This window comes from Mustela erminea, chromosome 16 (assembly GCF_009829155.1).
Source record: "Mustela erminea isolate mMusErm1 chromosome 16, mMusErm1.Pri, whole genome shotgun sequence".
In the NCBI taxonomy this organism is placed as follows: Eukaryota; Metazoa; Chordata; class Mammalia; order Carnivora; family Mustelidae; genus Mustela; species Mustela erminea.
The window spans coordinates 19167011-19192902 of record NC_045629.1 but is presented as its reverse complement, the minus strand read 5'-3'; the positions used below and the strand labels follow the sequence as shown (position 1 = coordinate 19192902).

At 33.6% G+C, this 25892-nt stretch overlaps 1 protein-coding gene across 4 annotated transcripts in view; it reads left to right on the top strand.

The window, feature by feature from the left end:
• Positions 1-25892, top strand: part of ARFGEF1 (ADP ribosylation factor guanine nucleotide exchange factor 1) — a 153616-nt gene that overhangs the window by 37306 nt on the left and 90418 nt on the right. For 3 of the 4 annotated variants that reach the window (XM_032315798.1, XM_032315797.1, XM_032315799.1), the window contains exons 2-7: positions 10756-10786; positions 11301-11457; positions 12647-12793; positions 14452-14631; positions 16902-17178; positions 20711-20821. In XM_032315798.1, coding sequence (XP_032171689.1) covers positions 10756-10786; positions 11301-11457; positions 12647-12793; positions 14452-14631; positions 16902-17178; positions 20711-20821 — 903 coding nt within the window. Of the gene's footprint in view, positions 1-10755; positions 10787-11300; positions 11458-12646; positions 12794-14451; positions 14632-16901; positions 17179-18322; positions 18354-20710; positions 20822-25892 lie in introns of those variants that run through there. The other variant, XM_032315800.1, reaches the window with a different exon arrangement.

Genomic DNA, 25892 nt, shown 5'->3' with positions numbered 1-25892 from the left:
CCTAGGTTTCTCCTTATGAGGCGAATTATTTGCCATAGACTTATTTAGAAATTTTAGAATTTTTTTTAAGGTCCACAGACCACCCTTTATCAATTTCAGTGGCCTGAAGTTATATTGAATTTTAAAAATTGTTTTCATGTATAACTTAGATCCTCTACTAGATTTTATGATCATTCACTTACTCATTCAGCAATCATTTACTGAGTGTCCACTGTGTTAGTAACATTGGCCCTGTCACTAAGTGTGTAACCCCAGGTGTGTCACTTAGGTATCTCTGTTTTCCTTGTATAAATCAGAAAAACAAAAGCATCTATCTCAAAGTTGCTCACGATCTAATAAGATACTTTGAAATCACCTGCCGTAGTACCCGACACTTGGTAGCCGCTCAGTAGACATTAGGTGTTACTATGTGCAGCTTGTGATAAGAAACAAAGATGAATTGGTGCATAAGACTGACAGGGTGGGTCCTTTTTTTGCAGCGTTTACAATCTGGTGAAAATGGGAGACACAGAGCAAGTAATTAGATAAGTGAAGAGCACTACTAAGGAGAATAAAATCTCCTGTGTTACCTCACGGGGGAAATGATGGTTAATTGAGGGGATAGAGATGGGGGAATTATAGATCAAAACTGTAAGGGAAAGACTGAGTCAATGAAATGATTCCTCAAATACAGAGTTGTATTAGAAGCCTAACAATATGCATATGTATAACTTAACTTGTTTTATCATGCTTTTGAAAATTGTGCTACAAAAAGTGTCGTATCAAAAAAAAAAAAGTGGTATCAGTATACAAGTCTGTTCACAGTTAAGAGATGCAAAAAAGACATTTTCAAAGTCTGGAATATATTTTGGAAGGGCAGAATGAAGCATTTGATTTTCTGCCTTATTATTGCAACTTTGTTAAGTGTCAGGACAAACCAAGATATGGACTTGATGGTGGTGCTTCTGGAGATTAAAATTGTGAATGTAGGGCGCCTGGGTGGCTCAGTGGGTTAAGCCGCTGCCTTCGGCTCAGGTCATGATCTCAGGGTCCTGGGATCGAGTCCCGCGTCGGGTTCTCTGCTCCGCGGGGAGCCTGCTTCCTCCTCTCTCTCTCTCTCTCTGCCTGCCTCTCTGCCTACTTGTGATCTCTCTGTGTCTAATGAATAAATAAAATCTTTAAAAAAAATAAAAAAATAAAAAAAAAAAATTGTGAATGTATGTGTTCAATAACTTCTGCCATACACTTATGAGAAATGCAGATTTAGTGTTTTCATATGTGTTTGTGGTGGGTCAAATTTTGACTTACATGTCATTTTCAAAGTATATGTAGATTGCTCTTACTTCAAGGTCTGTATGCTGGACTATAAGAAAATTTGGTATTTAACTCAAAACACTCAGTGCTGCGTCAGTTATTTAATTCTTATTCCTTATACTTTTTAATGTACATATGTGTAAAATTTTGCTACTCTATACTAAGGTAATTTTACTGAGACTTCTTTTGGAGAATAATTTATGTCTAACTACTGGTAAACCCTCTGATAAAATCATAAATGTATTATTACATGAGATGTTTCTTATTATGACTACAGTGAGCATAACTTATTTGTAGACTAGATACATTGCTGAAAAAATTTTTTTAAAGATTTTATTTATTTGACAAAGAGAGACTGTGTGAGAGGGAACAACACAAGCACAGGAAGTGGGAGAGGGAGAAGCAGGCTCCCCGCAGAGAAGGGAGCCCAATGTGGGGCTCAATCCCAGGACCCTGGGATCATGACCTGAGCTGAAGGCAGATGCTTAACGACTGAGCCACCCAGACACCCTGAAAAATTTTGTATAGTGTAAATATTTAGAGGTTAAATCATTTTTCCTTTAAGATTAGAGCTGCTTTTATGAGGAAGAGTAGTCCCTAAGATCTAAAAATCTCAATAATGCAAAAAAATTTTTATAATCATATTTTTAAGGAACATTGAAATGTGAAATTAATATTTCTAGATTTAAAAGTAAGTAGATATCAGCCTTTAATATTAAGCCAAACATTAAAATATTTATGAAAATATTTATTGTCTTGTTTGCTTGATTTTTTTAATTTAATTTCTCAAAATAGTTAAAATATATGTATAGTGTGAAATTTAAAAAGTACAAAGAAAAAGATGAAAAATGTTTTCTCCTATTATTTAGTCACTTAATTTTTTTCCCTTTAGGCAAACACTAGTCCTATTTCTAGCAAATTCTTTTAGCAAGTGTTCATGCATTTATATATAGCATATGTGTTGCTTTAAAAATTTCTTCTATTGTCTATTTTAAATGGAGCCTTTGACTATACATACCTCTATCCCAAATTTAAATACTTTTACTAACCCAAACTTATAGCTGTTTGTTCTAAAAGGCTCCTTACAATTGGGAAGAGTTATACATTTATAAAAATGCTGTCATAAAATTGTTTGGGTGGTTGGTTACTCAGCATTTATATTGTTTGTCCTTTTTTATTTTAAGATTTTATTTGAGATAGAAAGATCACAAGCAGGGGGAACAACAGAGGGAGAGGGAGAAGCAGGCTCCAGGTAGCACTAGGAGCTCAATATGGGGCTCCATCCCGGGACCCTGAAATCATGGCCTGAGCTGAAGACAGATAGTTAACCAACTAAGCCAGCCAGGCAGGCACCCCTGTTTGTACTTTTTCATATTTAAAACTTTGCTTTAAAAAAAAAAAAAAAAAAAAAAAAAAGATTAAATCTAGCTCAAACAAAGCACTTTCACACCTCTTCAATAAACCTAATATTCTTACAGGATAGACAACTAGATATTATCATCCCTGTTTTAAAAATCTATAAAATGAGGATTAAAAAGTTTATGCAGTGCAGACCTGGGATTTGACTCTTGTCTTTTTGGGCCTTCAGCCCATTTCTTTCTGCTGTATTCCACTTCTTTGACCAAGCCCAGGGCCCTGACTTAAAATACAGTATTCCTTCCATGACCCCCATAGCTACTGCTTCTTTATATCTTATACTGAGCAGAATCTATGAAATGTCTTATTGTTTATTTACCACTAGGGGTGTTAGCACTTGGAACAATAACTCTGTTCTTTTTGATTTTCACTGTAGTCACTGCAAGTTGTTGACAGTGAACAACTACTGCATTCTTTTCTATCTAAATATTAAGTCCCATTGAAGGATCATTTTCATAATTCATGATTTCTTTGAATGCTTATTTTCACTTACTGAGTTTTCTTATATTTGCTTTACCTATATTTAATACTTCAGTGGAATTAGGCAGGCACTGGTCTGAATTGTATTGTGATTTTCATTTTGTATTTTTAATATTTTTTATACATAAAGTCTGGAATGGAAAAGAAAATTATTGATTTGGAATATTTATCACTCAAGTCACATTTCTGGTTTTGGTTTTTGAAACAGGATTCCTTCTGTTTCTGAAGTAATAAGCAGTGCAGTGGTTTTCTTTATTAGAAAATAATTATGATAACATTGTAAGAGTAATATTATTTTTCATTAATGAGTTGTTAAAATTCAGCCATTTGATTTCGGCTTGGTTCTTATCAAAACCACACTTAAGTCATTTGGTACACCTCTTGTCATCTTGTGTAAGTTACTTCAGGCTTTTTCATCTGTTAAGTGGGCATGCTGGTAATACTGAATGCTATTCTAAGATATATGTAAAACTCCTCTGCCAATTGTAAAATACACAAATATGAGATGTTTTTTGTTTATTAAATTTGTTCCTATTAATGTGATTTTGGTGGGCTAATTTTAGTTTTCATCATCTTAGAAAATATTTCTCAAGGATTACAGTATAGTTTATGTGCCAGACATTCAAGAATCAGTTTCAGTCTGTTAGAATTTTTTTAAATCATAGTTTTAAGTTGTTTATTATGGAAAAAAAAATTAATTGCATTAGAGAACTTAAATTACACATTATTTTTGGCCAGAGATGAAGACCTAAATTTGAAAAGTTTTAGAGTTATACAGTGCCTTTCTGTTACAAGTAATTAAAAAATTTAAAGATGTAAAGTTAAATTTGGAAATTCAAAGTTTGAGTTATTTGTAAGCTATCCCTTAGGTGGCTTTTGTTGTTTTATGGTGGAACCTTCACTTTTCACCTTTATTCTCAAAGTTCCACTGATACTCAAGCAGTTGAGATCAATAATAATAGAATTTTATTTTATTAATGCTTATAGATTCTCTATGTGACAGGATTTCAATTAGGGCATGTTGCTGTTCCGCAATGTCTGGGGCCTAAGCTGAGGAGATTCAAATGACTGGCTGATATGTGAATGGCTGGGTACAAGAATCCTCTGGAGGCTTCTTTACTTAGAAGTCTGGTGCCTGGGCTGTAATGACTTGAGAGCTGGGCTCAGCTGGGATTGTTGACAGAATCTCCTTGGGGTTTAGGCTTCTCACCTCAGGGCTGCTGGATTCTAAGAGTAGGTATCTGGAGACCTAGCATTACAACAGAAGCAGTAATGGGTAAGTAGCTGCTTACCCTTCTTTGACCTCATGTTGGTAGTTGTCCTCTGTTAACTTCCAACTGCATTCTGCTGCTTATATATGTGCAACTAGCCCTGATTCAAGGTGAGGAGAATTTAGATTTTGTATCTTGAAGGAAGTTCTGCAAGGTTACTTTGCAGAAGCCGTGTGGGATAGGAGATAATATAGTGACCATTGACCATGTATAGACTAATACAGTCTGCCTCATGATGTCCTCATTTTCAAATTTATGTCTTATTATCTACTGAATAGTGCCACTTGAACATTTCAATGGCTTAAAATAAAACATTACTAAAACATACCTTTTCTTCACCCTGCTCCTTTACCCCTACTCTCTCACATAGTGAGAAAACTGCATTTTGTGTCTAAGTTAATGGTACCTCTATTACACAGTTATGCAAGCCAGATCTCCACTTGCTGACAGTCTCTTCTCCCCTAGATAAGTGAGATTGTTTCATTGGTTTTCTTTTGAGGTGTTCATGGAATTCACATTTATCCATCCCTATCATCACATCTTTAGACCATTGCCTCCTCTTTAGGTTGCTGTAGCATTCTATTTAACTTCTGTATTTTTATTTACTCCTTAGCTGTATAAGATGCGGTTCTTAAGTCACATAATTGGCTTTGAAAAAGTAAACCGAGTAGAACATATACATCCAAAGAATGTTATTTTCAAAGTAATTTCTGCATTTTTGCTTTTAAAAATTTTTCTACAAATATTGAGCAGCTACCATGCATAAGACATTGTGTTAGCCATATTTGTTCTGTAATCTGTATTTCCCTTTTATAATGCTCATGACTGTTCATGTTGCACTATAATTATTTTTCTTTTTTTTAATTGTGTTAGTCACCATAAAATTCATCATTAGTTTATGGTGCATTTGTTTTTTAATAAATGTTTTTGTTAAAAGTTGCTTCCATATATATATGTATATGTATATACATATATACACACATACACATATAGTCATAATTGATCAAATCACTGTTTTTAATTGATCCTAGATCATCTTTCTAGTTTGGGCTGCAGGCTTCTGGAGGCTAATGAGAGTTGTGTTCTCTTTTTCTAGAATAAACTTACACACAATTTGAAATGGTTCAAAGAAGGACTAAAGTTAAGAAGTTTTGTTTTGTGGTTGCATACCATTCTTCATACTTGGCTGTGTGCCAACTGTAATTAATTGGCAGTTAGACTCCAATTCCCTTTCTAGAGATTTTTCCTTCTGTGGGGTTATTCATTTAAAAGAAACAGGCAGGAAAGAACTGCAAACAATGAATTTCACAAATATTTCTGAATACTGGCACTATTATGTTAATTGATGCATATCCTCCTACATGCTGCTTTGAAGGAGACAGCAGTTTGGATGTATAAGTTCTAATGTGTTTAATAAAATAAACTATTTATTTCACTTATAAGGCTTTTCTTTAGATTACCAGTTTAGTTTGCATTGAGTAAATACTGTTGTCCTACAAACTATACTTAAGACAAAATAATGTCTTGAGAGGTAGATCTAAATTGTTCATAGTGTATAGATGATGGAATTTGTTGAATTGTATTGGTATTATTTTGAAGTCTGTATTTGTATTTTCATTGGGTGAAAAGCTGCTAAGCAGGTTGATAGCATAATATTATGTGAGGGAATATTTAATACACTTTGGGAATCAAGCACATAACTTGTTTATAATCAGTTATTTTTCAGTAAGTCTTTCTTTCCTATTTATTAAGTACGTCCTGTGCCTTATCAGTTGTGTTCACTTGGCTCCAGTTATTTAATGTACCTAGAAGGAATAAACTTGTATTTCTTTCAAAGTACTTCAAATCTGTATTTTTTATGCTAATTCCCAATGACCCATTTCCTCCAGTTTTAATCTTTCTATATATAAGGTAGTGGTTGTGATTCTGTAGTTTTCAAAAATTTTTATAAAACTAGTTCTGAAGGAATAGGGAGAATTAATGGCTAGAGAGAAAGTAATTCCCACAAGAATTTCAGTAATAAAGTTTTAAAGGTCTAGGACTACATAGTTTAAAAACCTAACTATCACTGAACAGATTCGTCATCTGATTTTTAGCTTATTTCAGCTCAGAAGTGATGACTTTTCTTACGATATCCAATATTGTCTATTTGCGTTGTCTAGTGTTTCCAAAGCAGTGTAAAAAAAATATTTTGCAGTTTGTGGTCATCCTTGTCATGATTCTCACTTTAATGGCAAAGTATTTCACAGTTACGCACTATGTGGTTTTTAGTTTGAGTATGCTAATATTTCTTAATTTGATGCTTTAATATTTTTTTCATCCAGGTGTGTTTTCTTTAATAATTGAGAATTAATTAGTTTTTACTTCTTGAGTCTACTGTTGAAGGCCAACATGAAGCAAACTGTTTCTAAGCCCTAATTTATTAAAATAATTGCCTCAAAACTCTGTATTACTGGGTATTCATTATAAGAAAGTCAAAGGAATTCCTTTTTAGCATGCACTCAACTCGTCCAAGAATTCTTACAAGTACAATAAATGGGTGGGTGAAACCAAAGCCAGGGTAAATAAAACTCAACTATCTTCTACTCATTTCTTTTAACTGCTTTATAGCAGTGATTCTTAAACTTTTTTGCATATCAGAATCCCCTTGAAGCCATGTAAAAACACAGACTGTAGGACTCATTACTAGAGTACTAATTTGATACTTACTAATTCAGTATGTCTGTGTGGGTCCTGGTGGTTGGTGGTGATGCTGCTGGTTCTGAGGCCATATTTTGAGAAGCACTGCTTTATAATGTTTATCCTAATAATTGTAGAATGAATTTTTCCATTCAGTTCCATTAGTTAATAGAAGGTTGCTTAAATATAACACAGTGTGTCCTGTGTTATACACTAAGACCAGAGAAACTAGTTTCTGGATCATTACTTACCAGCTGTCTGACCTTAAAGTTATTATTTAACAAATCTGTTATATGGTTTCCTCCTCCATAAAATGAAGAGTTGTCCTTTGAGGATAAAATTAGGTAATGTGTGGAAAAATGTTTTAAACTCTACGTTGCTGCACAAATGTAAAGTAGTATTGTATATTCTTTAAAATTTTCAGCTTGTTTTAAAATACTGTGGCTAGAGGATAATGTGCTAAGCGAAATAAGTCAGTCAGAGAAAGACAATTACCATATGATCTTACTGATATGTGGAATTTAAGAAACAAGGCAGAGGATCATAGGGGAAGAGAGGAAAAAATGAAACAAGACGAAACTAGAGAGGGAGACAAACCTTAGAGACTTTTAATCACAGGAGACAAACTGAGGGTTGCTGAAGGGGAAGGGGTAGTGGGATAGGGTAACTGGGTGATGGACATTGAGGAGGGTAGTGTTGTAATGAGTCTTCTTACAGAAGACTGATGATGAATCATATACCTATAGTCTGAACAACAAACAAACCAAAAATACTGTGGCTTATCATACTGTTATGTTAAATATTTTGAGAAGTACTTATTTTCTGCCTCCCCCTATTGCCCCTTGTCCTTCTAATCTTGATTACTTTTTAGTGACGATGTCTTTAAGTAGTCTCAAATGGGCTTGGAAAGGAAACATGTTAAAATGAATACACAGTCTTTGGGATTCTATAAATAAAAGCATTTTGTGGGACCGGAAAGGTAACCATGCAAGCTATGTTGATAGTTGTCAGTGGGAAAACTTGTAATTATTCCGTGACCTTTAAAGATTTTATCGAAACAGGGACGCCTGGGTGACTCAGTAGGTTAAGCGGCTGCCTTCAGCTCAGGTCATGATCCCAGGGTTCTGGGATCAAGTCTTACACGGACTCCTTGGTCAGCAGGGAGCCTGTTTCTCCCTCTGCCTCTGCCTGCCACTCTGCCTGCTTGTGCTCTCTCTTTCTCTCTGACAAATAAGTAAATAAAATCTTTAAAAAAAAAGATTTTATCAAAATATTTAAAACTCTTTTTTACTGTGGTTATAAGTGTATAGGGAAAGGAAAAAGTAAAACTCCTATTTAGTACAAGGTAATTTAAAACATTAGAAATGTTGAGTTAAATTGTTTTATTTCCTTGTAAAAAACAAAACTTATCCAGATCAGTTTGAATACTGCCAACTTTGTATATGGAGATAGAAAAAAATATAGTACTATCTGAATTAGAGAAACATTACATTCAGTGTAGTTTAAGTTAGTTATGTTTTATTAGACTATTTACATATGGACATTTAGGGGTGCCTGGGTGGCTTAGTTGGTTGAATGTCCAACTCTTGATTTTGGCTCAGGTCATGATCTCAGTGTTGTGGGATTGCATTCATGTCAGACTACATGCTCAGTGGGGAGTCTGCTTGAGATTCTCTCTTTATGCCCCCACTAAAATAAATAAATAAATAAATAGGTAGATAAATATGGACATTTAAAAAATAATGGAATCAGGGTGGTGGGGTTATGGACATTGGGGAGGGTATGTGCTATGATAGTGCTATGAGGTGTGTAAACCTGGCAATTCACAGACCTGTACCCCTGGGGCTAATAATACATTATGTGTTTAGAAAAAAATAAAAAAATTAAATGAATAAAAATAGTGGAATCATAGAATAAAATGGCTCATAGAGTCTGATAAGATCCTTTGAACCCTAATGTTTTAGAGCAAAGGTCAGCCAACCTTTTCTATAAAGGGCTTTTCAGGCCAAGAAGAAAAATCAGGGATATTATGTAAGTACTTATGTAATAAGAGAAAACAAATTTATACAGAGAAGGAGAAAGTCAATTAAATTTACACAGATTTTTTTTTTATTGACGAGATTCAAAATAATCATAATCGAGTATAAATTTTGTAATCCTGGTCTAAGGAGAATTCTCTTAGGTGGAGTAACATCTTCACTGAGTTTAAAGGTTAGTGTACCCCGTCGTCAAATTGATTGACGACAATGTTCAGATGTTCAGCTGTAAAAACTATTTTTAAACTCAGGAAAAAGTGGTGGGTGGGTTTGGCATGTGAGCCATAGTTGTTGACTGATGTTTTGGAATACAAGAGACTTTTGCCATCATCTAGTATTGAAGTGAGGGTTGTTTCCCAAGATCACAAGGCTATTTAGTAATAGGTGGTGTGAAATCATAGTGGTATTTAAAATAAACTACTTCTGATGTTATTAACTGATGTATTATTAACCAGAACACGCTATTTCCTACTGTTTTTATAAATGGAAATTCACCTTCTACAAAAACTGCCAATTAGTATTTTAAAAACGAAAAATAAGGTTTTAAAATTTTTAATGAAGATTTGGGGGCAGTTAATAGATTTTTCCTTCATTTGTACTGTATTTTTAAGGTGATTTAAATTAATTTTAATTACATGTATTGGTGAACTGTACAGTTTTTTAGTATCAGATATTGTGAGCTTTTTTAAAGTAGTATTTTAAATATCTACAGTTACTGTTTTCATATTGTCCCCCTTCCACTTCTACCACTGGTAAAATGGAAAGAGCTTTAATCCACAGAGGACTAGACTGAAACACCAAATATCAAATGCTTGGCACAGAGTAGGTAATGAATAAATTGTGTGTGTATGACAAAGTAATTTGACAAAGCCACTTTATAAAGGGCTTAATATAGTCTCCAGATGACTTTTACTAATTATTAAATTATAGTTTAGTAGTTTCTTTTAATACCAAATTTAACACGTTTATTCAGTATTCAAAGATACATCTATGTAATAGAGTGGTTAAGAAACCAGGATCTGGAAGTAGATTATTTAGTTGTAAAACCTGATTAGCCATACACCCAAGCCGTGCAGCCCTTGAGCAAATTAACCTCTTTGTGCCTCACTTTCCTGATCTTTAAAATGAAGATGTTAGTACAAATCTCATAGGGCTGTGAGGCTTAATTATGTTGGTACATAGTTTGTTCTCAAGAACTATTGGTTACAATAATAGTAATTATAAATGTTATATTTGACTGTTTTACTTTCCAACTTTTTTCAGACAAGTTTAATCAGTTAACCAGACATCTACTTTGACATAAGAAATTCTTTGGGAATTAGTAATCCGCAGTTGTATTTAACTTATGGTTATTAATATATAGTTTCATTAAACTGAAATACATTAAACTGTATTTCATTAAACTGTGTAAATTAATGCATTTAGCAGCAAAAGAATTTTAGTACTGAATTTCTTTTCAATTTGCATTCTTCCCAACTTCTTATAGAAGTTACAAATGAGTTTACAAAGCCTGTAACCAAATTACTTAATGGTCTTTCTTTTGTCATGTTTTCTAACATATGCCTCTTTTTTCTCCCCAGAGGAAATAAAAGCGGAAACTGAAAAACAGAGGTTTGTGGGGTTTCTTTTCTTTATTAAAAATAATTTGCAGACATATCTTGGCCAAATAGTAATGTAATCACCAATATGTGGCAGATTTTCTGTATGTGATCTTTATAATAAAACTAGTAAAAAATGGCTTAAGAAGTGTAAGCAAAAGATCTCATAAATAAGTCTATAAGGGTATTCCTGAAATACCATCTGATATGTTTTAAAGTCTTTGCTTAAAAACTTTGATTCGTATTTAGGAGGATTACTAAATATTTGTTTTGTAATTTAAATGCTTTCTAAGTAATTAAATAACTAGTTTATTTGATTTTTCTTGCATTTAGTTACAGTAGCCACTAGCTTTTGACCTGTAGCAAATTGAAATTTCCCTAGGGTTTGGGTACCCTTATGAAATATGGGAAGATAAAATTTGGTTTAGTAAAATTCCCTTTAGAACTGAAACTTTGTATTTTTATATGAGTTTATCATCAATATGAAAAATGTGATATTCTATTCGGACTCTTCTTTTTCCTTTAAGTCCTCCTCATGGAGAAGCGAAAGGTGGATCAAGCACCCTTCCACCAGTGAAATCAAAGACAAATTTTATTGAAGCAGACAAGTACTTCTTACCCTTTGAATTGGCATGCCAGTCTAAATGTCCTCGTATAGTTAGTACATCTCTTGATTGTTTACAGGTATGTGTAAAATGTCATTATCTAAAAACTATTTAATTGAATGTGTTTCTAAACATTACTCATAATTGGTGATTCAGACATTTTCCATGAAAGCCTTGAATATTTTTGTTGTGATAAGAGACCAAATGGTTGCTTATGTTTGAGAGAGAGAAAATAATAGTTGTAAAAAAATGTTCCTAGTTTAAGGGTAACAAAAATCATTAGTTAGCTTAGTGAGACACATTATCTTTACTAAGTGTCGATTTGGTCTCATTTTCCATCAGTGAGATGAAAGAACAGTAAGACTTTTAACCTGCTGCTGAATTTACATATTTCATGATTTGCAGATTTTACTAAATCATTTGCAAATGATTTTACTAAATGCCTTCTGTTTTATTTAAAAAAATAGGTTAATATTGACAGTTTAGTATTTATATTCACTGCCAGACTAAAGCTCTGATTTTCATTTATGTCAGAAAAATTCCTGAAATCTTTCGTCCTGTTTAATTTACATGCACACACACAGAGGATTCTTTTAAGACTTAAGATACTTGTAAAATACCCAGATAGAGGGGTCTTATCTTTTTAGGTATTTTTACTGTTCAGGAACTTATACCTATTTAACTGATATTTCAATGGCTAGGAAAAGACCATTTTCATATGATTTTCTTCCAAAGATAGATTAAGTTCATTTGATTTATAACCTTATTTTCCCTGAAAAATTAAAATTATGATATCTAAGGCTTTCAGGGCTTTAATGGATGATGAATGAACAAATCTGTGATTTATAGCCAGTGTGTGGAAATTGAGTTTTCTGCATTTTCACAGATCTGATGTGGAAAGAGATTCTGAGTCACTTAAATGTGTTAATACAGCTTTCACAAAAGCAGTATCAATAGTGGTTAGGTATAATGCAGTAAGCTATTCTGATTCATCAGAGATAAGGTCTGAGACCTGGCTTTCTCAAAATATTGCCTGATGGTTTTATTGTGGCTATTATGTTTTTGTGGTTATTATGAATATCACTAATTTTACATGTTTATAGCTAATAAAGTTTTCTTCAGGAAAAGTTGGTAAAACCTTGGCTTTGATTTTACTTTAATGTTTTTGTGTAAAAAGTTTAATATTACTGAATTATATGATTTTAATGTATATTTAATTAGCATATTTATTAGCTTAACGGGGATCTTGGATTCTTTTCCCATTTCAGAAACTTATTGCTTATGGGCACTTGACTGGCAATGCTCCAGATAGTACAACACCAGGCAAAAAATTAATTGATAGAATTATTGAAACAATTTGTGGCTGCTTCCAAGGTCCTCAAACAGACGAAGGAGTTCAGTTGCAGATAATAAAGGTAACTGATTATATAGTGAATTTGTAATTCATAATCCCCATTTTTTAAAATCAGAAACCATTATCTTGGAAATATTTTGAAATCTCATTTTATGTGCTTCCCAACTGTAATAGAGGTAATTTAGGGGTTTTGTTGAATGTTATGAGTTCAACAATAAGATTATATTTCCAAGTCTTTTATTTTGAAGGTTCCGATTTAGGCTTGGGCCCCCAGAGTTTTTCAGTTTCTGTAATGTTGACTGTATATATTCCATCTTCCGAGCTTTAGGTCCATGTGATGTTCCTTTGACCCATCTACTTTTTTCTCTACTTCTGGATTCTTTATAGTCTGACCTCTAGTCTCATGCTTCATCATGTGAACTATTTGTGTACCAGCTTTCCTGATTTCCTTGTACCTTTTCATCTGCTGAACATGCTTAGCCGAACTTGGTGCTGGGTTTGTGCTATAATATACCTGGATGATTAAAGTCCTTTAAAGAAAAGGCACTCAGGAGGCGCCTGGGTGGCTCAGAGGGTTAAGCCTCTGCCTTCAGCTCAGGTCATGTTCTCAGGGTCCTGGGATCGAGTCCCGCATCGGGCTCTCTGCTCAGCAGGAAGCCTGCTTCCCCCTCTCTCTGCCTACTTATGATCTCTGTGTCAAATAAATAAATAAAATCTTTAAAAAAAAAAAAAAAAGAAGTCACTCAATTATTTTTTCAGTCTCTTATAAATTTTGAATTCTTAATATGACTACTAATGGTAGTGGTGATGCATTTATACAGTAAAATTTTCTTACACCTTTAGTACTTTTGAAATCATTTACATGTATCAAATGTTTTTCATGTGTGAATGTAGCCCCTTCTGAGCCTTTCAGTTTCATATCTGTATTCACTTCACAAGTCATATTTTTATTTTAAAAAAGCTAGTTGGCTTATCATTTGTCAGTTGGCCTATCATTTGCAGCTACATATGAGTCATAGTTTATTTAGCTTATACTCAGTGCTGACTGCATAGCATTGTACAGCATAAAAGGACCGAGGAGTCCTTGCTCTTGAGAAATTGCAGGTACCCTAATGTATGAACTTTCATGCAAATTAAAGTTGTTGACTTTGTTGGAGGATTCACTTAGGAGTATTTTAAATGCTTTATTCTAATTTAATCTGACATTTTAATGCTATATCCTATTTGTAAACCTCTTCAACAACAACAGCAGTACATTTATTGAGTCTGGTCTATAAGAAAGATCTCAGAAAAATTTGGAAGTGAGTAGGACATTGTGTATCCTCCAAAGTTGACAGTCTCATTTGATAGATATAGCATATGAAGCATATCTCTGTTCTTTAGTGACAGAGTTAATGCTGCGCATTTTAAGAAACTAAGTAATATTTTTATTAAAATGAAACTTGGGTTGAAATAGTATGATTGAATAGTTTTCTAGTGTTCTAGGTTTGGATTATTTGGAAATTATTACCAATTGATGATATGTATCCAAGGCTGGTAGAAATTCTCTTGGTGTACACTGAGAATTCTGTTAGTGTGTACATGAAAGTGGTAATGGTGTCTGAAAATACTCATATTTTTGTGCTGAAATTCTGGGTGTAGAAAATTGCTTCAACTGTGTCTTTCTTTTTATTTATTTATTTATTTATTTATTTATTTTGTGTGTGTGTCTTTTTAAAGGCTTTACTTACTGCAGTAACATCTCAACACATAGAAATTCATGAAGGAACTGTACTGCAAGCTGTGAGAACATGTTACAATATCTATCTAGCAAGCAAAAATCTCATCAATCAGACAACAGCCAAAGCTACTCTTACTCAGATGCTAAATGTTATCTTTGCACGCATGGAAAACCAAGCAGTAAGTATTAAAAACAGAGAGATTTAAAGAATACCACAGGCATCAAATATAGAGAAGAGTTCATAGAGAAATTACAGTGAAATCTTTTGTGCTTGTAGAGAAGAATATTTTCATTTACAGTTCTACTTACTGGAGATCTGTGGAATTATTTTGCTTTGTTTTGAGGTTTTGCTGACTTATCTGACTTTGGAAAAAACATTTTTCATAGTGCACAAGTAGAATTTGGAAGGTATTTATTGTTGTTATCCTCATGGAAGTGTTTATGAATTGATGATATTTTTTATTGTAGTCAGGCTTAATAGATCAATTTAATGTAGATATAAAACTACCTAATTTGATCTGTTCTGCTATAAAATATTTTAGTCATTGCATCCTGTAGAAATAAAATATGTATCTATATTGTGGAAATACATTTGGTAGGGTAAGAGGTCAACTGAAGAATCATTTGTACATATTTTTAAATTGTTCAGGTCTTCATAATTACAAATCAACTTTTAACTGTTTTTTGAGCCCATTTTAAACTTCAGATATTCCAGAGAGATCTCCTTTACTCTCTTTCCTTAATTCCAGCATCTTATATATAACCATATTATAATAATCAGAATCAGAAATTGACACTTGTACATTACTTTTAAATAAACTGTAGAGCCTACTTGTATTTCACCAATTTTCCTACACATGTCCTTTTTTTGTTTCAAGATTGAATCCAGAATCTGACATTGTACTTAATCTGAATTTAGTAAAGGGTAGGGATGTTGGTAAATATCTTGAAGCACACAGGACAGCCCCTCTCCACAGCAAAGAATTATCTGATCTAAAATCTTGGTAGCACTGATGTTGAGAAACCCTAGTCTAGAAAGTATGGAAGTCTATAGAAAATGTTTAAAGGTTTATTTTTATGCAATATCATTTTTTAAAGGATATTTCTAGAATTTCTGTAACTCTGGAATAAATAGAACTAGAATTCAGTGCCATGCTTATCTATGATCCAAAGCATGCGCTTGCTCCACTAAACCATAGCGCAGATCTGTTGAAGTTTAGGCTGAGGGTAGGAATCCATTGCAAGTTGTAGGTTCTTCACTGCTAGTTTGGAAGTTGACTTTCTCATGAGTGGGTTAAAGTATTGGTCTGAAAATTCTGTTCTAGTTCCAACTGTGCATCTAGTTGTTCCCAACAGTTTCCGTATCTGTAAAATATGGGATTTGGACCATGCGTATTACAAGGTTCTTCCTACCTTTTGAGCATTAAAATATTTTAATTTAAATTTATATTTATTTTATAAATTCATATAATTAGCTCTGGTATTTCCACATAAACTGGAATATTACTAAGAAATATGAAATGTTCATTTCGGGCACAGTAAAGTATTTACCTTTATGGAAATTAACTCTGTGAGAGTCATTCTTATTAGGCCATGAGGACCAGAAGAGATGTGTCTAAAAGCAATAAAGTGCTAAAAAATGAAATCCTGTGGTTCTGATCATTACCTTTTTAGCATAAGTAAGCCAGTTTTATAGGTGGTATTGTATATATAATAATGACATGTCTTCTAAAATAAAATTCAACATTTGTTGATACAGTTTTTCATCCCTATTAAGATGACTGATTGAGTTTTAAGTACTTAATTTAAGTATTCATTGCTATTTTATTTATTAAATGCAGTTTTATTATTTTTTTTTAATTATGAAGAGGTTTAACAATGTGACATTAAGAACATGTTACACTGAAAATTCCCTTCCACTCTTGTTTCTAATTTGGTCATTTCTTAACCTCCACTCCCTATAGGTAACTATTACTATTAACTACTTCCTTGTGGTATCTAGATTTTGATGTATGAGTTAAAATGAGCATGTGTTTTATTTCCCCATCCGCTTTTTCCCTCCCTTAGTGAAACTTTTATTTGGTTTTCGGAAAATCCACTATTGGCAATAATCCGATTATTATTCTGAGGCTATTAAAATTTATTTCAGTTTTTAAATTTTGTTTTGTTTAGGTTATACATTCACATGATTCAAACACCAAAAGTAGTGAAGAGAAGATACATACTGAAAGACTTCCATCTCTGTTCTTATGTACCAATTTCCATCCCTCTAAGAAGTAACCACTGTTATTTGTTTTTGTGTAGTTTTAGTATATTTTATGTTCTTTGCTTCTGATGTATAAAGTGTTGCCTTATATATAAAGGATTTATAGTTCAGCTTAACATTATCCCTCCACATTTTAAACAACTCATTTTACCAGTACTGGAAAATTATTTTATTTTTTTCCAGTTGCAGGAAGCCAAACAAATGGAAAAAGAAAGGCATCGGCAGCATCATCATCTGTTGCAGTCTCCAGTAAGCCATCATGAGCCTGAATCACCTCAACTTAGATATTTGCCACCTCAAACTGTTGATCACATGTCCCAAGAACATGAAGGGGACCTTGATTCCCATACAAATGATGTGGATAAAAGCCTTCAGGATGACACAGAACCTGAAAATGGATCTGATATTTCCAGTGCAGAAAATGAACAGACTGAAGCTGATCAGGCAGCTGCAGCTGAAAGTAATCTTTTTGAGAAGGGTTTTTGTGGGGCATGTGTGTGTGTGTTAACGGGGAGAGTGTAGGCACGCATATTTGGTAAAGAAATGGGGGGAGGGTAGTATGCCTTCATGGATATCAGACACATTATGGTAATGTGGATTTTTCTATGCTAAGTGGTGAAGTTAATTGACTTCCACACATAAGACACCTACTAATGATACTATGCATTCATTGGTATCTCATGAGTAATATGATTTACAGATTTGTTTGCGAGGAGATCTGTGTTACTAAAAGAGGTCGTAAGTGTCTGTTAGCATGTTGTATAGGAACTTGAGTTTTTTCCTTAAAATTAGTTTCAGAGCCAACAATAGACCTATTTATTTAGTAAGGTTCTGGAATATGACTGAAGACTTTAGGTCATCAGAATGTTATTGGTTTGGAAAAATATTATGGTCTATAAAGTACTGAAATTTAGTATAAAAAGAAATCTTTTGAGAGACCAACTGCCTAACATACAGAAATATTCTTATGTCCTGATGTGTAGTAATCACTAAAATTGAGACGTTCTCCAATACTATTTTTCTAAGTAAATTTATTTATAAGAAAAGGATGAGGCCCCTAGGTGGCTCAGTTGATTAAGCATCTGATTCTTGGTTTTGGCTCTCTGGTCATGATCTCAGGTTCATGAGATCAAGCCACGAGTCAAGTTGGGCTCCAGGCTCCGTGCCCAGCATAGAGTCAGCTTGAGATCCCCCCTCCATCTCCTTCTGTTTCTCCTCCCACTCTTGTGTGCTTGTGCTTTCTTTCTCTCTCAAATAAATAAAATCTTTTTTGAAAAGGGGTTACAAGATAACAAAAATTAAATTACATTTATTTATTTTACTAATTTTTTTTTCTAAAAATAATCACATGATGTGATTTTTTTTTTTTTCCTCCAAACATTATTTTGAGCTTTTGCTATTCCAGGGAGTTCCCTTTGTTGCTTCTTAGGTTGGTGTCAAAAAATGATGGAAATTCTCTTGTCTGTTCACTGTGTATATGTGTGGAGGTAGGATGGTTAGGGCTTAGTAAGAGTTTATCTGAAATCTAGATTTTTCTTTGAGAAAAGACTTCTGTAATTTATTTTCAGCTCTTGATTTTTTTTTTTTTTTAGCCACATCTTTTTTACAACAATAGTGGCATGAACATCAACAGTGGTATGTTTAGATGCCTTTTCACTATTTTTCATAGTCCTTTCCTATTTATTTTAAAAGGGGTGATTTTGATAAATCCAATCATTGACAGTAGTAAAGTTAATAGTAAATTTGTTCTAGTATGCCCTTGCCTGAATTTCACCTACTTTTACTGTGAGTTTATAAAGGGGCTAATTAAAAGGGCTAATCTCTAATAAAGCTGGGGCTTTATTTATTCCTTCATTTCTTCATGGATTCAGTAAACCATTTATTTAGCATACTGTGTTCTGGGCACTATGTGGAACTTGGGGTTAAAAAACTGATGGAGATAAAAACATTGTTCTTAAGGTACTCATGGTCTGCCTGGATGGTCGGGTGTATAAATGATGTATAATGTGATAAATATCCTGAAAGTGGCATGCACAAGGTCATTCTACTTAGAAGAGTTAGGCAATATCTTTGTAGAGAAAGTGATCATGATTTAGTTGAATCTTATTGTATAGGAGTTGGAATTGGCTAGCTAGAAGATTATCTAATAGAAGAAACAACATGGGCTGAGACCCAGGGAATGTAAGCATCTACTGTGTATGAGTCACCTTATAGGATACAGAATTATAAATAAAACATAACTCACTGTACTATAGTAATGATTACTTTGGCCCTAGAGGTATTTTCTCTCAATCGCTGATAAAAATAAAAATTCTTCCTGAGAAGCATTGGTTAAGAGTGCTCTGGAGTTAGATTATCTTCTTTGAATCACTTCTCTATCACTAATTAGTTTTATCACTTTGGACATAATAGTTAACTTCTCTAATAATTTCCTGTGTGTAATATTACTGTTACTATAATCTATTTCTGTTAGATTATTTGTGTGAGAATTGACTCTTGATTCACTAGTTATTTTATACACATATTAGTGACTGTGTGTATTTAGTTTTGTTGAAACTAACTTTCAGATTCTAGATAATTTTAGCCAACTAGAGCACAGAAATACAGAGCTTAGGGGCACTGGCTGGCTCAGTCATTGGAGTGTGTGACTCTTGGTATCGGGGTTGTGAGTTCAAGCCCCATGTTGGGTGTAGAGATTACTTAAGAAATAAAATCTTAAAAAAGTACAAAGCTTAAGGCTGGTGGAAAAATTACCTTGTCAGAGGTAATTTTATATATTTTTACTTTGCTAAAAATTTAAGTGTTATTGTATTTGAATTTTTTTATAAAATAAAACCGATTTGGTGTGCTTATTTATCAAATTTCCCCTTGTGGCATACAGTATTACATAGAATGTAGCAAATATAGATTAGTAGTGGTGAACAATAGAGAGGACAAGATTCTGGAAGCCAGAATCATAAGTAGTGGTCCTTTATAGTAGTGTGAGTGGGGATGGGTGTGTTAACCCTATCAACTAATATGCAGTCTGATGCCTTTTGGAGTAGGGTACCAGATCCCAAAGCATCCCAAAGTGCTAATTGAGCCTTCCTGAGATATTTGCGTCATTTCAGAAAACCCAATGGAAATCCTATTTTTATCTGCAAGCTAACTCTGGAGTGTCAAGTTTTACCAGTTTCTCTTAAGCTGTTCAGAAGTTCTGATGGGCTTTTAAATTTGCTTTTGATTGTTAAATTGGGGAACAAATTCTTTTCTTGTTAAATTTGGTTTTATACTGGATATGTGGATTATTTGGGGGAAAGAGTAAGGAAGGGCTGGAAAGCACTGGTGGACACCCAGGTAGCCCTATGTCTCTTCTTTAAGAACCTCAAAAATATTAAGGCACAATGATGAGCTTGTTATTACTGATGAACTGAATTAATCAATGTAGGCTCTAATTACATTTAATATATACTTATAAGAGTGTCAGATGTGTTAGAAATATTTCATTCAGAGGCACCTGGCTGGCTCAATCATTGTGTCTGCCTTCAGCTCAGGTCATGATCCCAGGGTCCTGGGATCGAGCCTGCATTGGGATCCTGCCCAGCAGGAAACCTGCTTCTCCCTCTCCCACTCCCCCTGTATTCCCTCTCTCACTCTCCCTCTTTCTCTCTCTCTCTCTGAAATAAATAAATTTAAAAAGAAAAAAAGAAAGAAATTTTTCATTCAAAATACTTCAAAGTATTTGGCTCCTAAAAGAATAATCTAGAAAACCTACTTAAGTTGAATCATCATTTAATAGTTTGTCAGGTAAAGCATTTTTTAAGTTGACTTGAATTTATAAATATTTTTAATTTGGGTTAGTTACGAATTTTGAAGGTTTAACTTGTAATCGCTTCTAGTTTCATTTATCATATTTTCTTTTATTCTTAATTTTTAAGGAAGGTTTTTAAATTTAAATGTTTAGTAAAGTTTCCAAAAAGTTCATATTTTCTTGGATTTTTCTTTTTTTAAAGCGTTATCTAAAAATGACATATTATATGATGGAGAAAACCATGACTGTGAGGAAAAGCCACAAGACATTGTACAGAGCATTGTAGAAGAAATGGTGAACATCGTTGTTGGAGGTAGTGTATTTCACTCAACGTTAGTTTTTTCTGTCTTTGAATATTTCATCCCACTACGGGGGCTATTTATATAATGTGTGGAGCAAAAATAAAAGCTTTCTCAAATTGGAGTGTGTGTATAGGAAAAATACTTAAGTATCTTTAATTATAGAACAGTTACTCCCTTTTTTCCTCCAGGTTCAGTTATAATCTTTCATAAAAACCCATTATTCCCTACTGCATTAAAGAAAAGTTGATGCCATTTCATTTTTTTGTTTTTATGTTTGGTGGCAGAGATACATGCTTTATACTCCTAAATGTTTGAAACTCTATAAACCAGAAAATACTAAAATTGATTTGGTTTTGAATATGTGTATCTTTTTTGGAAAAATCCATGCTTTCTTACACCTTTATTATCACAACCAATGTATAGTTGATATAAGGCCAGTTCCTATCTTATGGATTATATTATAAAGATGTTGTAAAGTTTGTTAGGAATTTAACTCACATTTTCCATAAATAGTACTATTTGTAGAGAGGATTAGATTTGAGACCAGTCCACTGAAGCTTATTTACCCATGGTTTTTTGCACGGGAGTAAGCATAGTACTTTGCTACATACACTTCTAGAAGTATAATTAAATGTACAGTATGGCTCTTGAATGAGAATAACACTATTTCAGCAATATCTAACTCCCACTTATGGCATCATTCCTAAGAATATATTTTCTTCTTTAATGCAACACTAGAACCAGGCATCCATCTGATTGCCTTCTCGTTTTTTCATCTTTTCATTCAGCAAATACTAAGGAAGTGCATACAGTTGGGTGGCTCTGTAGGGGGATACAAAAGTTAATCCAAGATAGACCAAATGATAAGTGCCATTACAAAGAAGCAGCTAACATCCTATTAAAATTCAGAAAAAAATGTGATTATTTCCAGTTTAAGTGATCGAGGAGGGCTTCATGTAGGAGATGACACTTGAACTTAGACTGTATGGATTCACACAGGTATGGTGAGTGGTATTTGATGTATTGGAAGCTCTCTTGGCTCAAGTCTAGAGGAGAGGACTTCTGCCAGACTACCACCTGGAAATTGACAGCTAGTGGTTTGGCTGAAGTATAAAGTATGTGATATCATATAATAGAAACTAAGGTTAAAGAACAAACTTGCTGATTAAAGGTTTAAGATTTTATGATGGATTTCATTCCATCATAAAATAAATTACCATCAAGGATCTTTAAACTAAGAGATGGAATAATTAGAATTATGTACCAAGAAATTAAGTGGGGAAGTAGAAAGTACAGTGGGAGACTAGTGTAGTAATGGAATTCTCAATAAGGTGAAACGGTGGAAATGGAGAGGGAAACGTGAATGGGAAGTGAGATAATGAATGTTAAGTCAAGAAGACTTTGCAACTGATAAAATACCTGGGTGAGAAAGAGAAATTATAAGGTGTGTCAAAGATCCCCAAGAATACCCCAGGGTTTTGTGATTCACTAGAAGGAATCACAGAATTCATTAGTTATGCTCACCATTAAAATTTTTATCATGTAAAGGTACAGTACAAAATCATCAAAGAGAAAAGGCATATGGGGAAATGTCTGCAGGAAATCAAATGCACACTTCAGGCATCCTGTCCTAGTGAAGTCACACAGAAGGTTCTTAATTCTCCACATCAGATTGTGAGTGCTGGTTACCAGGGCAGCTCATTAGACTCAGTGCCCAAAGTTATGTTGTCTCCCTTTACTTGCATGTACCCAAATTTCAGATTTCCTAAAGCAAAGCTGGTTTTTAGCATAAACCACATTATTTGTGCAAGTGGTTTAGGCACAGTGAGCCACTCTTACTAGTTCTGGGAATGGTGGAAACCCTCCCAAAATGTAAGTTCCTGGGGGCCAGGCAAGGGCCAACCTTAAAAGCCCACCTTTCTGAGGATAGGGAGTCTCAGGCCTACTGTGTTAACTCCTCTATGCATGGGTGGTCAGCCAGTTTCTCAGCCTAAATGGGTAGCTGGATGGTTTAGAACTAGTGGAATTAAATCATGTTGGAAGAGAAGTTGGCTTGGGGAGAAATGTACTAAATTATATTTGACTACTAAATGTGCTTCTGGTACACCATCCATGTGGGAATTTTATGAAATACATAATAGAAATATAGAAATATGTAAGATATCAAGGCAGGTGCTATAGGTGGGAGTCCTTCTGTTAAAATTAATAGTTGAAGCCATAATCTTGAGGAATATAAATTTTAAAACGAACCCCATAAAACCCTGTATACTTAGAATCAGAGAAGAAAGAGCATTGTGTGTCCATGCAGTCTTTAAAAGTTTAATAATGTATATGAGGGGATGGCAAATTATATTCCATGAACCAAATTTGGCCCATTGCCTATTTTTGTAAATAATGTTTTCCTGGAACACATGCTCATTTGTTTATGTTTTGCCTTCAATAGCTATCTTTGCACTACAAAAGTAGAGTTGAGTAGTTGCAACAGACCATATGGCCTGCAAAGCCTAAAATGTTTACTAACTGGCCCTTTGCAAAAAAACTTCACCAGTCTCGAATACATATCAATTCAGAGTGCGAAGTGAAATTTTTCTCTCATTTTTCTCTAACTTTTTACTCAGAATGTTTTCATACCTAGACAAAAGTCCAAAGACCAATACGATGAACACTTGTATGCCCTTTCTCTAGATTCACTACTTGTTAAGAATTTTGGTGCATATGTTTTATGTGTCTTTAAATAGACCTACACACACACACACATACATGTATGTGAATATGTGCGTTTTGCTCATCTTTCCTTGAGCCTTTAAAAAAATTGGTTATATATGTCTTGATACTTTATTCCTAAATACTTTAGCATATATCTTCTAAGAATAAGGGCATTCTCATACATAACCATAATTCATTTTCACACCTAAGAAAATTAACACTATTTTAAGAATATTTAATATAAATACTACATTTTAAAATGTCCCCAAATTCCCAAAATGTCTCTCTTATATACTTTTTTTCCTTTTCTTTTTTAAGTACAGGATCTGAGTACAGTTGCTGCCATTTGATTCTGTCTCTTTTGTCTCATTAGTTTAGAACAAGTCCTCTTGCCTCTTCCCCCATCTTCCATAACATTTACCTTTTTTTAAAGAGTATGACATTGTTTGTAGAGTGTTATGCATTTTGAGTTGATATAACAGTTACCTAATTTAGATTAAATGTATTTGCAAGAATATTGCATAGGTAATGTTGGTACTTTTTATTCATCATGTTAGTTAATTGGTTCATAACAACAAGTTACCCATCTTAGTGATAATGTTTCATCACTTGGTTAAGATGGTGACCACAGGTCTCTTCATTGTAAGGGAGACTTTTTACCTTTTAACTATAGTTGACCTTTCAACAAATGACATGGATTGGAACTGCATGGATTTGCTTTATGTGAGTTTTTTTGCCCCATAAATACAGTCCTGTGGATGTATTTTCTTTTTGTTAATGATTTCCTTAGGATTTTTTCTTTCTAGTTTACTTGACTGTAAAAATATAGTATAAAATACATGTTGAACAATTGTTTATGTTATCAGTAACATGCTGCTTCTGGGCAGCATTTAGCTATTAGTAGTCAAGTTTTGGGGAAGTCAAATTACACAGTTTTCAACTACATGAGGGATTGGCCCTCCTAAGCCCCATGTAGGTCAACTGAAATATGAAATAAATAATCTTATTTCAGGATCATAGAAGGATCTGTCCAATTAGTGGTTTTAGCATCCATTAATGATCCTTGACTTACATATTGCATTGGTTACAAAATAGTGATTTCATAATTCTAACATTAATTGACACTTTTCTATGGAGAAGAGCTCTTCTTCTTAAAAAAAAAATAATACTGTGAGCTCATGAGTTCTTTGCTATTCATCTTATTATAATCATTTACCATTATTCTTTGTTCTTGAGCTGGCCAGTAGGAATCCAGCTCCTGTGTCTTTCTGATGTGATTCTATTATCTTGAGCATTTCCTTGTTTTCTGGAAACAAGGTGTTTTAAGTTAAATGTTCAACTTTCCCTTGCCCCAGCTCTGGAATCAGTTGCTTCTTTAAGGAGTTTTTGTTCTTTTTAGTGGGCAATTATATTTAGCGACTAGGCGTACTCATTCCTGCTGAGGTGTCATGGTGTCGTTACTTCTTAGCCTTTGTAATGTACAGAGACAGGGAGATCTACCGTCACAAGTTCATATTGATAGTTCCAGGTCACATCTAGTGCCACTAGTTTTTTCTTCATCTTCTTACATTTCACATTTGTATTTCCCTTTTCCCACAGTAAAAACCCAAATTCTCAGCAACAACTTACTAAAGTTCAATTTTTTTTATATATGTGTATTTAGAATGCATCCTACTGAGGATGAATAATAGCTACACTATTTACAGTTGTATAATTTATAATAGTAAACTGTATTAACTATTTTATTGATTTATTTATTTGAAGATCACTTGCATGAATGAGAGTCAAAATTATATAAAACATATACTCAGAATTCTTCTATCCATTCCTTGCTGACCTGCCTGACATAGGTAGCCACTTTCATTAGCTTTTAGTTTATCCTGTGTGTGTATGTATTTCCCCCAGATTAATAAGCAGGTACTTAACATTATTTCTCTTTCTTTTTGGCAAAACATTGTATATCTTCTCCTTTTTTTTTTTGGTACCCCCCCTTTTTTTCACTTAATATATGCTGTAAATACTCTTTTCAGTTGTAGGAATTTTCCTTATTTTTTCTCTTGGCTGTCTGCACAGTAATCTGTTATGTGGATGTATCATAGTTGACTCAACTAGTCCCTTATTGACAGGAACTTGGATCGTTTCCAGTGTTTTGCTATTACAAGTAATGCTGCCATGAATAACCCTGTACATCTGTATTGTTTCATATTTGTGGGGGTTTAGATTGGGGAAAGATTCATAGAACTGAGATTACTGGGTCAAGTGGTAAATTAATAAGATTAATTAGCTATTGCTAAATGTCCCTTCATAGGTATTGTACCATTATGCACTTTTTTTTTTTTTTGGTACCATTTTGCACTCTTACCAGCAATATATAAG